The 13,078-nt window shown below is 36.7% G+C and overlaps 1 protein-coding gene across 1 annotated transcript in view; it reads right to left on the reverse strand.

Annotated features, from left to right (window-relative positions):
- The window catches only part of PRKD1 (protein kinase D1), a 125,295-nt gene that overhangs the window by 12,268 nt on the left and 99,949 nt on the right, over positions 1 to 13,078 (reverse strand). Inside the window, exons 8-16 of the mRNA XM_030452553.1 lie at positions 11,438 to 11,561; positions 10,607 to 10,684; positions 9,389 to 9,668; positions 7,113 to 7,165; positions 5,785 to 5,857; positions 4,700 to 4,806; positions 4,100 to 4,261; positions 2,644 to 2,742; positions 1,741 to 2,008 (exon numbers count right to left, since the gene is read on the reverse strand). Coding sequence (XP_030308413.1) covers positions 1,741 to 2,008; positions 2,644 to 2,742; positions 4,100 to 4,261; positions 4,700 to 4,806; positions 5,785 to 5,857; positions 7,113 to 7,165; positions 9,389 to 9,668; positions 10,607 to 10,684; positions 11,438 to 11,561 — 1,244 coding nt within the window. The remainder of the gene's footprint in view (positions 1 to 1,740; positions 2,009 to 2,643; positions 2,743 to 4,099; positions 4,262 to 4,699; positions 4,807 to 5,784; positions 5,858 to 7,112; positions 7,166 to 9,388; positions 9,669 to 10,606; positions 10,685 to 11,437; positions 11,562 to 13,078) is intronic.

Genomic DNA, 13,078 nt, shown 5'->3' on the forward strand with positions numbered 1-13,078 from the left:
CCCAATCAGGATGATGAGGGTGATGAATTAATCTACAAGCAACTGGCAGATGTTTTAAAATTGTCAGCCCTTGTGCTCATGTGTGACTTTAACCTGCCGGACATCTGCTGAGAACTCCACACAGCAGAGAGGAGGCAGTCTAGGAAATTCATAGAGTGTATAGAGGATAATTTCCTGCTCCAGCTGGTAAATGAGCCTACCAGGGATGGAGCCCCACTAGACCTCTTGTTCACAAACAGAGAGGGGCTGGTGGGAGATGTGGTGGTCGGTGGACATCTGGGACACAGTGCTCACGAAATAATAGAGTTTTCAATACTCAGAGATGCAAGGAAGGCCATCAATAAAACCTCTACATTGGACTTCCAGAGGGCAGATTTTGGCCTATTCAGAAGACTGATTCAGAGTGTACCCTGGGAAACAGCCCTTGAAAACAAAGGGGTCCAGATGTACTTCAAGAAGCAAGTTTTGAAAGCACAGGAGCTGGCAGAAATGCTCGCCAAGCCTCTATCATCTACCAACAGTCCTGGCTCACCAGGGACATCCCAGATGATTGGAAGTTGGCAAACGTTACGCCAATCCACAAAAAGGGCCGGAAGGAGGACCCGGGAAACTATAGGGAAGTAGTGGATTCTCCGTCCCTGGAGATATTTAAAGAGACTGGATGTGGCACTTAGTGCCATGTCTGGTAACCGCGGCGGTAGTGGAGCAAAGGGTTGGACTTGATGATCTCAGAGGTCCCTTCAACCCAGCCGATTCTATGATTCTGTGATAAGTAAGCTACCATTAACCTGTAAGCTAACCTGTCATCTGAAACCCAGAAAAATTGTGCTGTTACCAATAGAAATTGTAAATGCTAGTATTTTAATTCATGTTGGCACCTATTACAATTCAGAAAAGAAATCTAATGTTTGTGTTGATTCTTTTGCTTTAAGACATATGAAGTTTGCAAAACTTTAAGGACACAAAGATGATGATTTTTTAAAAAAACAACCAGAGACATTTAAGTTCCCTGAAAATGTTATGTTCAAGAAACATTAATGAAACCAGAACTAATATTTTGGTTAAATGTCCTGCTTAGTTGTGTTCAGAGGCATTTTTAATATAATTAATTTACCTTCTTTTAACATGCTCATAGTGAACCGTTCACATTACTCTTTTACTATCGAATGTCACTCACTGGAATCCTAGTTTTGAAAGCCTCAATGGTTATCTTCAAGGCTTCCCCCCCTGCAAAAAGCCTCTTCTACAACACTTTCTCACACTGTTCTTGAAACCTCATCTGCTTGGAACTGTTCAGTATCTTATCTTCTTCACAGAAAGACTACAAGGGTACAGCATCCTACTGAATGGAAATTAAAGCACAAGCACAAGTAGAATGAGAAAAGACTGCAGAGGTAGTAGAACCTACTATAAGAGGTAGAGAAGTAAATGTAAGCAACACCAGTTCCAGCAGCTGAGGTTTCTCACAAGACTGTACAGAAACCCAATATGTAGGTGCCTATGTGCCTCCTGCAACACCTCCTGGAAAGATCCCATGCTAGAGGATTATGCCACATGCAGAGTATGCATGCTCTGCAGGAAATGTTCAAGGCAATTGACAGCACCAGTATGGTACATTATGGTACCTTGAAATTTCAAACACTTTTTCCCCACTGATACGTAGAGGGGGAAAAATATGAAAGCAAAATACAATGGTATTTTTTTAGCATTTATATGAACACAGTTATAAAGAGATCTTACCTTCGTGAGAAATTTCTTTCCAGGGATTAGGTGGATACATGAAAGCAGCATTCTGGATTTGGTCATGTATGTCTTCATCTTCATTGAATGGAAAGGTACCACTGAGGCTTACATAAATGATCACACCCACAGACCACATATCCAGAGACCTGTTGTAGCCTTTGTTTCTCAGCACTTCTGGAGCAAGGTAGGCTGGCGTTCCTACAACTGAACGCCTAAAAGATTTCTCTCCAATTATGCGGGCAAAGCCAAAATCACAAAGTTTTACCTGTTTAAAGAAAAGTGCTGTAGTAAGACTGACATTATTTTTATTTATTAAATACACACTTGAAGAATTTTTATCTGGTTTAGCTGAAATATGCATCTCCTAGCATTTTTCAAGTAGACTTTTTTTAAAGTCCTCTTTGCGAGGAATACCCTTATTCCACTGAGAGCAGATTACCTGATCTACTTTACATCCTCTGCTCCTTCACTCCATGAAAAACACAGTAAAAGCTGTAACACATGACAGCTTAGAATGCTCTTGGTGAAACCAGTAATTCAAAATAATACTTATTCATTCATATCACAAAAATATGCAACACAAGAATTGTTCTACCTATGGCTTTTTCCTAATTCAAGCAAGTTGACAAAATTTAGTTCTAGAACTTCTGCTTTCATTTTATCATGGACCGAGTTACATCTTGCCTCTCCACAACATCTTGCCTGGTAACTTTAAAGGAATAGATTTGCTGCTTAAGAATTTTTTAGTAAGTGACCAGTTTTTTTCATATCTAAAGATTCTGCACAGTTCCTGAAGGAGATACAGAGACGTCACTAGTCACTTTTTTGTTCATAAAATAGTAACTGCTAACACTTATTCATTGGAACAACTTATTTTAAGAAAAGACATTGTCTACTTGCCTGTGGGAAAGGATCAGCTGATGCCAATAGCACATTTTCTGGTTTGAGGTCACAATGAACAATATTTTTGAAATGAAGATGTCTTAAAGCAACAAGTATCTGTGAAGAAATCAGAAATAAATTCAGTTTTAAATGTTGTACTTTTTTGTTCAGTTTGTTTTATATTGTTCAGACAATATCAGTGATTAGAGAATCAGGGACAGATTCTCAGTAGAGAGAAACAACCTAACAAGTTACCTTATAAAACAATGTCTACAATAGCAGGAAAAAAACCAAAAATGTCAGCTATCATTTGTTGTGTCTCAAGTTTTCTTGATATATCACAGTATAGAATATGATATTTCCTTCTCCAAAGACTTCATATTCTAAACATTTTTTAAAAACATGATTCTAAGTACTTGGATTTGGGGTTTTTTTTGTTTGTTTGTTTGTTTTTAAATATGTGAATGCAGGAAAAAAATAACCTTCCAGATCGAAATTCATTAAAAAAAATTGACAGAAATATTATGGGACCCATTTTGAACATCCTTGCAAAGCAAAAAACCATAAGGAGCTTTGCATGTATTTTGATTCAATTCCACACATACAAGGACAAGGTAACAGAGTGCAACACAAATTTTTATCCTATTTCTGTAGCTTTAACTCCCTTCCCTTGTGCCTGGTCAGGGGCTGGCAGAAATTCTCACTACAATAGAGCAGATAATGACAAGGAGGCTGAATGGACCTGGGAAGGTAAGAAAACAAATTCTGATGCTGCCAGCAGTTTCATCCATAAAAATCTGTAAACTATGGAACCTACTGAATAAGAAGCTTCCACCACAACACTGTTGTTCTTGGACTTTTCTTTTTTGTCACTGCTGAAAGACAGAATGCACCGACTCTGAGGTGGCTTGCCTACTTAATCTTGTACTTACATGCAAATCAGTGTTACAGACAGCCAAAGAAGCAGCATGATAATGTAACAGGAAGAATAAAAAAAAAAAACAACCCCATTGTTAGCAGAAGTTTTACAGGAAACCAAGCTAATTTAATCAGAGGTTGTGCTGAGACCCAATCTCAACATGGAACACATGCAGAAAAGTCCGCAGTATTGAACTGCCATGATTAAGCATGGTGTAGTTCAAGAGGCTCCAATTTCTTTGTGTAGGTCTTCAGCAGTTGGCTGTTAGTGCTTCTCTTTCCTGTGCTAAATATAAAACATTCATGGACATAAGAAGCTATAGCTTGATGACCCTTCCATCCAGCAGCTAGACAGATGTACATGTGTCCAGTTCTAGGTCCTCTTAATGTTTTACTGCCTACCAGAGAATGTACACAAAGCTGTCTTTACCACCCCTAATATTACCATTCAGGCTTTCATAAAACAGACAAGTAAATTATGCCAAAAGCAAAACATAAGAAACAGTGATAATAATTGACCTCAGGTCCCCTTTTAGGTCTGTAAATAATGCCTTACCTGAGTAATTAAAAACTTTGTTATTCTCTCTGGCAATCTGCCCTTTTCACTCGATAAGATCATCTCCAGCATGTCTCCATGGAGTTTTTCCATAACAACAAACACCCTTTCTGGTGTCTCAAACATACACTCCAGATTTACAACGCCGGGATGATGAAGATTCTATTAAAGACAAATACAGCACTTGAATAACATAGATTTCCCAACATGGTTAGTAGGTTTTATCATTATGTAGCCAGTCTTCAGATCTCTCTGAACTAAATAACAGTTCTGTTCTTTATAATTTAAACTGCATGCCTTGTGTGTAGGCAACAGGCAAGAAATTTCTAGGGACAGGATAGAAGAAGGGATGAACTTTAAATTGGTTTAACAAACAGGAATTTTCCTTATGCCTGGAGCTTAAAACTGCAGAAACTGTAATTCCTAACATTACATTTCCAATACATTTGGTCTTGGCTATACAGCAGGTTAGGCAGGAAATATTCTAGTATTTTTGCAAAAGTAATACTACTGATTATCAATTAAAATATTTATAATATTAGTTGATGTTTATAGTAATGTATAAAGGGAGCTAATACAGTAAAAAGAATAGAAATATACCTGTAAAATTGCAACTTCGTTACGAAGTTGACTTTCCTGTTTAGTTGGAAATCTTAGTTTGTCAATTATTTTAATGGCAACATCTCTTCCTGTTTTACGATGTTTTCCTGCATCAATAAAACAAAAGGTCTCTATCAATTAACACTACTAATTCTGAAAAATTATCCACTTTCACTGGATTGTACTAATAACCACAATCAAGTAATTCTCAGAGCAGGTTTGCAACAAATTATGTCATGTAAGTAATTTAAAATTTTCTGTAATTTCCCTTCTTTCTACCTTTTGACAAGATAACTTTTGGTGTTACCATCTGACAAAGCTGTTTAAACATGTAAGAAACATACACGAGAAAGTCAGGTCTGCATTTCAATAGCACAGATGCAAAGGTAAGTTTTCTTATATAAACAGATGTTTATATATGCTTGTTCATATACCTAAACTGAATTCTCTGCAATTAGCAGGTTGCAGGCTTATTCCTTCTACAGTAGTTCCAGACTAGCAAATAAGAAATAGGTAACTGCCTTTAGGCATGGTGAGTGCATGTCCCAGCTTTATCAGGGATTCAGATTTCCCAGTGAGAAATTTGCAGGTAGCTCTCACTTCATACTATCTCAAGGAAAAGCTGAAAAATGCTGGAAAAGCTGAAAAAGCAAAAAATATTAGGGAAAAAAAAAAAAAAAGGATAAAAAAAGATGAAAAAATATTAAGGAAAAAATAATTCTAACTCCTAAAAAAAAAAAAAGAAGAAAGCTCACAAAAACAGTCCAAGAAAAACAGCAAGAAGATATTTTTCTTCTTCAATTATAGCTCTCAAACAGAAAAGTTTTCTACGTTTCAGGGTTTTCTTTATTAGAACTTAAAAAGAATATTTAGCTAGTAATATACACAGGCCTACTACTGAGTAGAAAACTTTACATTACAAAAGTACTTTGTCAACAAAAGAAGTTTCATTGTTTAGTCAACATTGCCTATATAAAACAATGGCCAGCTCATATCTGTAACAAAACATTCCCAAGTCGAAATTCTTTCACAACTCAAGAAATTCTCTGTCTTAAGCATAAGTGTACAGGACAACAAAACCTTACCTCCATAAACAATTCCAAACTGTCCTGATCCCAACACCTCATCTGGGAAGATCTGGTATACAGTGCTAATATCCTGTTAATATAACCAAACAAAAAAATGTACCCTGAGATAAGGTAAACAATTTTTTTAAAATTTTCTTTTCAAAATTAGGATTAGCAGGTATTTACTACTGTATACTTCAAAACATATTACCTGGCAAACACATTCACACAAGTCTTCTTAAAAACCACATTTATTGCCATTGCTGTAAAAGCCCCTGCATCTTTGACAGTTTCAGATGCTGCCATTTCCAAACAAATAGCCCCTAGTGCAGGACACTACATTTTATCTTTCTGAAATTTAAAAAATAATATAGAAACAATATAGAAATAAGGAGTTAGCAACTCCTTGGCAATTCCAGATCTAAGAATCACTGCTGTTTTTTATGACAAGACAGAAATTACAGAAAGTTTCTATATCAGCTCATGTCAGCCACAGAAATGCAAGTTTAGAGAAAACTGTGAGTATGAGCTATTCTGGGCTTTGGCTACTTGTGTTGTCAACTGAGAGGGGTAAAATCTTCTACCATGCCAGAGAGGAAGCCTCACATCTCACTACTTCTTGGTGCCTAAACACAGGCTAAAGCACAACCTTAAATCTTAGAGACCATTTTAATTTCCTAAGATTTAACCAGCAGCAGACATAAAGAAGAGTAAAAGAGCACCAAGGGTTGACAACAGACTGTCTTGCTTTTTCTTAGGACACAAATGAACACATCCTTCCCTAGCATTTTTCTGGCAACTACCATAGCTGTACCAAAGTTTCACTCAGCAGTTGGCAGCCTTTTTTATTTCCTCTGACCATGAGACTGTTTACCTTGACCAAATGTCCTGTGTCTCACAGTCCTAGGCAAAAGAAACCCAGAATTCTTATAACAACGTATGTAACTCTTCCTTTGGATGGAGCTTCATTATTCAATAGAGAACACATGATCTCTCAGTGGTGACAGAAAACAGTGCATTTATCAAGGCTTCCGATTAACTTTACAAAGTTCATAAGATCTCATGAACTATTAACTTCTATGGCTCATTTTTCCATTTGCTAATTAACATCCTGCAAGGATATGTAGATCATTTCTGTGTTAAGAGAAATTTTACCCATATGTAATTCCAATGTGTCAAGACAATTTTCCATGAAGATTATTTTTCCCAGAAGTTAGCAAAGCTATTTTAAAATAATTTTCTACAAGTGAAAAACTCCTTTCCAACATTTCTTTTTGCAAAATATATCAATGACTTTGCAAGCTTAATCAAAGCATGTCTAACACCAGCATCCAGAGAACACTCACCACATTTTCTTGAACTTGGCAGTTTGACACAGAAATACTGATGGATATATCCCCTGGGGAAGAAAGTAAAATATACTTTAGGTTGCTGTGCTTTTAGTTTGAACATGTGGTAATAGGAAATGACATTTACATTACATCAAAATTTACTGACAGCTCCAGAAATTGGACCAATTAGGTCAGCTTGTTCATCTACCAGCCAATACAAAATTACATCAGCCCACAAGTATGTGACTTGAACAATGCTTTGCAGTGCATAGTAAAGAACAGAATTACACATTCATTATGTTTGTTTTTTTTTTTAATAGTGGAACCTCCTAATTCCAATTTTCAAGCTCATTATTGCTTTTTGTGCATTTTTATTTTGGGTCTATACCTCATGCCAATATCATAACTGTGACTACAGTAAACTGTTTGTATTTTGAGGATTTAATAATACTTTTTACTTATAGAGTTATCTACAATGTATTTGATGCTATTTATGCAAATACACTTTCCAATTTGTATATGCACTGTTAAAAGTAACACATTTCAGCTGGCTAAGAGACTTTATTAAAGCCAATAATGGAAATAAAATTGTACTTGTGCTTTAATACCTCAAATATCAGATGTAATCTCTACAAAATCAGAGTTTAGGATGTTAACATATGCATTTTAAACTGCAAATCTATTGAGGGGTTCAATAAGACTTGAGACTATGTCTATTGCTAAGTGTATCATAATGCAAAGGCATCATTTTGGGTAGGAAAGATTGGTTCTTTGGAGCATCACCACCTGTCTCCTACCTCTGCTTAGAATTCCTTAGTGTGGATTTCAGCCTCATCAAAACCTACATTCTCTACTATAAAGCCTGTGTTATATACTGAAGATGCTCCCTTCTGTCCATCAGGACATTTCCTAGATGCAGTAACTTCAGCTCCTTTTGAGTTATTCCCTCATTCTTTTCTTAGGAATGGGCCAGTTTTGGAATATACTGTTCCTCTTGCATAGAGGCCTTTTGCAATTGCCAAGTTGTTGTCAAACGTATGTGCTGCTTTGTGTTTACATGAAAAAAAAACCATGGACAAAGATTTTGAGCAGAATACAAGTTGCCATCATTCTCAGTCCCCACAGGAGTTTGTTTTGAAGTTCTCAGATGACCATACTTGGCGCACAAAATACCCAAAGACAATTACTAACTTGAAAAGAAAATTTTCAGACTTCCCAAGAGAGAAGACAGCTATGCTGAGCTCAAAGCAGGGGCACTAGGCAACAAGCCTGATTGAAATGACATCCAGAATTTGACACTATTTTATGCAGGAACCCAGTCAAGAAGCAAAGACAAAGCTGATCTAATCTGATATGTGAGCTGTTGTGCCTGGAGATGTAATGCCACAGCCTGTTGTATCACTTGGTTTCTCAGGGGCTTGCTCTCTCATTAGCATTTGGCACTGCATTAATAGCATCCAGATGTCAAGTGCTAAAGCGAGTTTATATTGCAACCAAAGGCTTAATCCAAATTGTGCAGACATATCCAACTTTGCTTTACACTAACCAGACTGACTACAGTAGCAGAGCAGCCACAGAAGTACAGGCCTAGTAGTGGGAAATTGTTTGCTCTGTGCTAATTTGTTATCAATACCTGAACTAGATGTAACTGAATTTCATGTTTGGTTTACATAAACTGCCATCTTTGCTACAGAATTACCCAAAGGTGCGTAAATTATAGGGAAAGATATATTCAGTCTTTTGGTCCTGTGTAACATCCATGCTTTGTTGTGCTTAGAACAGATGCTCTTCACACTTGAGCTCATTTCATCTTAGCACAGGACAAGGCTTGTGACAGCTGTACAACCAAATGTGATGAAAGGGAGCAGATCATCTGTGCTGCAGTGACCTAAAGAGTTCAGAGCCACTTCTGAGGATAGCTAGAAATGTAAATTACAGTCACGATGAGAAAAATCTCTAAGTTCCCAAGTCGAGCTCAGAAAACTTCATGCCTCTGCACAAGAAAGCTATTACTCCTGACAGAAATACAAATGTAGATGAGATGCCCTACAAACAGAACAACTATTTGCTCGCTAACAAATCTGCATCTTTTATATTAACACAGATGTCCTATTATACACATGGATGAGGAACTGTGGAGTTTAAAATAATATGCAGACAGGTGATAAACCATGACATAACAGCCTTGACTAGCTGTGCAATACTTCCGTTCAGCATGTGCAGAAGAATATGGAATGTCATTTGTGATATGACTCTCACTTATCTGAAATGAAGGAAATGAATAAACTTACTGTGTAGGCTGGGTCCTGACCCAGTTGATGCTCCTTTGGGGATGACAGGCATTAGGGCATGCTGTATTGCCATCTCCCACATTCGTGCCACGTCAATGCCAATACCACTGGTGATAACACTGCTATTCAGTGGAAGACTTGAGAGGTTTTCTATGTTTTCTCCAACATAATAGACTATATTTGCTGTGCTTATTTCAAAACAATGAGGACTGGCTCCTGGAGGCAGTAAATTGAAGGTTTTTGCAGGCTCCAGAGACAAAATCTCAGACAATGGGATTTCCTACAGTGAAAAAGTGTTTTATTTTCTGTGTAAATATTACCAACACAAAAAAAATGCAGCATGAACTTTATGAACTTTAGTGAATATATTATATTAGCTGTTGCTTTCAACTACATACTTCTTGTACAAACCAGAAGGCTCTTGTAACCTGAAACTCCGTGACACAGAGGATTGTTGATAGTAAAATACTAAATGTTTCTTTTCAAGACCAAGTAGAACTTTATTTAACTAAATTTATCAAAGACAAGAGTGAGGTGCCATCAGAAAAGAGCAGGACCATCCTATTCCAGCTCCCCATGAAAGTTAAACCCTGTCCGCTATTTCATAAAATTTATTTGCAATAAGGTATTTGAAGTATAAATTTATTCAACATTAATAAATCCACCTTTCACATAGCTGCAACTTTATTATAGTTTTATCTGAAATAACACTTAGGGTACATTTCACAAACATTATTTCCCTGAGAGGAAATTACTTTTCATTATTAAACCTTATTAGGGCAATGCCTAAGGGGCTTAAATGCCTCAGGTAAAAGGACATGAGCATTAAAACAATCTACAATCCAAGTAAAACAGTGTCCAAAGGACAGAATTAAAACAGTAATTGCTTGGAAAGGATCCTTATTGTTTGGAAAGAATCTGTATTATGAATGACAGAATGTCAGATGAGTTTTGTGCCAGAATTTGTCACTGATACTGAAATGCCCCTTTACAAAAACCTTCCATATCTGCAGCATGCATTTTACAGGTCCTTGATAGTAAACGCCCTTCTACCTGAGACTTGCTTGTGAAAGGCAAAACACACATATGCAGCTTAAATGATGAAAATAAACATGTCAGATATACTACTAGTGTACTTTTAGTAAGTATCTATTAATCCAGGAAAATTCAGTAATTATATTCTGCTGGTATAAAAACAAATTGAAAAGGATTCCTTACTTTGTAATATTTGCTTCCAGTATCATTTTGAAAAAGTGTAATGCATTTGCTGTCCAGTCTCCAGTAGTGTCGTTTCCTCTGCAATGAAAAACAAGTGAAAAATCTTTCTAATACTTTCCAAGGACATCAATGAGATGTTCATTTCTCTAGATAATTACTCCCAAACATTTTACTTAAGTTTGAGGAGATGCACTGTGAATTATTTCCTATTACATTTTTTTATGAGGACTTTAAGTTTAGGATTTATAGGGCCACCCTCTGTTATTTTGGTAATAACTTATCTCCATTCAAATTCTTCCAAGTTTTAAAAAGATAAAATATGCCTTTACATTCTGCACACTCTGCATTACCTTCAGCACAGTTTGTGACCAATGTACTTTCTTTTTGTATCATTTATAACACCCCAATTCACTTTCAAAACCCATATATTGAAGTCTATATTCCTGTTTCAGCAGGTCAGAATGAAAATAACTTTCCTATTCTACATCTATTGAATAAAACTCTCAATTCACCTGGCATAAGACATTTAGGAGACTGCAGTTGGAAGGTAATGCTACTTTTCAGAATACTTAAGGTGCTAATACTATTTTTAACTTCTTCCAGATGTCTTCAAGTCTGGATGCCTATGACAATGCAACTGGCACATTCTGACATTTTCTGTCTGTTCCAGCTGTCTCCTGTTTTGTTACACACAGTGCCAGTCCTCAGTTATGACAAGAGTCAGGGCTTTAGGAATCAAAAATACTGCAAAAAATGCCTTACATGAGGGCCTGTAAATTCTCAAATATTGTTAGGATTTCAGCAAGATAGGTCTTCCTTTACATTTCTTACCAGTGTGTCCTTGCTTGTATAGTGAACCATCCAACCCTCCTTCATTACTGTGCTACTTCTCCTTTTTGTGTGCTTCACAGATTGCACCACTCTCATTAATGGAATATTGTTGCTGGTTGAAGGGCTTAAGAATAAACCAATAAAGACTTTTAAAATTAAGATAACTTTGGACAAACAGAAAAAAAAAAGCTAAACTTTAAAATCAGATTATATATGTATATATATCTCAAATGTACACATTTATATTTATTGTCACTATCAGACCTGGACTAGAAACTATTTTGTTCTGTCACTCCAAGTATCTTGGAATTACAAAGAAAAAAAACAGTAATGCTACAACAGGAGAATGTCAGAGACCTTCTGAAGGCTTACACACACACAGACAGACACTCTATCCCAAAATAGTCCTGAAGATGAGCTAAGAAGATGGGCAAATGATGAGGGCTTCAACACAACCTGTGCTATGCATTATTATAACCTGAATAAATACTGTCCATCAGATTACTGTCCTGTGATCCTTCTTGCATTCAAACACACAGTCGAGTTCTGATGGCTTGCGTAGTAGAGTGTGGCAGCTGGCCAGCTGTGTGTATCCTGACAGGGCAGAGCAGAGAATCTCCTGGAATTTCTCAAAGAGGTTTAGCTAATACAGTTTCTCCTCAAAGGCCTGAAGCAACATGATGCCATTGCCTTGGGCTGTTAAGGTACCACAAGCTGAAACTTTCCATGACTTGACCAAGACACAGCAAGTCAGGAAGGCATGGGAACTTGACACTGTGCCTGACAGACAGCACCTCAGATAACATCTGGAATATCTCACTGTAGAGGTTTAAGGAGCCAAGCCCATCTTCTCACTTTCTTTGCTGTTGGACTTAATTCCCAGATCAGATTCTTCATAATGTAATAACAATTTATAATCTGCTCAATCCTAAACCTAAATGCTTGGTTACTTCTGGCAAAACTTTAAACAGGGACATTGCATTGTACATGAAAACACAGCACAGAGAGCTCAGGTGTTCTCCCCTGATGGCAATGCTATTGGTGCAACAACTCCAACAAAAGGGCAAAAAACACCCAGGAAAAGAATTCCAGAAATTGCCACAGTTGTTCTGACTGTGGGTGGCTGCAGATGGTACTGCTTCACTGATATGCACCCAGGAAAGAAAACATTGTGAATTCTCAATTTTCTATCAAAATGCAAAAGGTGAGCTGTCATTAAGTTTCATGGAGATTGCAACGTACAGTTCACTTCTCTCTTTTGACTAAAAATGATCAAATAATCTGCAGTCCTATATGATTATTCTTGTCTGTGCTCACAAGCTATTTACTTCATTTGCTTTTAACAGAGCAAATGGATTAAAAATAATCCATGGACATGGAGACGACCCTTACAAACGTATTATTGCAACCGTTATATAGGTATGACTGGGAATACAGGAATACCCCTCAACTAAGGAAAACATGTACCTTGGTTATTAATGTTTTAATTAGTTATAATTTGTTATTTGTATTTTTTTATATTTAATTTGAATGGGACATTCAAAAATGTTATGCATTATGTGACATTAGCAAAGGTTTATATTCCAATAATAAAAGGTGCCTGTATACAGTGTCTATGCAGGTGAACATGACAGTAGAAAA

Source organism: Calypte anna, chromosome 5A, assembly GCF_003957555.1.
Source record: "Calypte anna isolate BGI_N300 chromosome 5A, bCalAnn1_v1.p, whole genome shotgun sequence".
Lineage (NCBI taxonomy): Eukaryota > Metazoa > Chordata > Aves > Apodiformes > Trochilidae > Calypte > Calypte anna.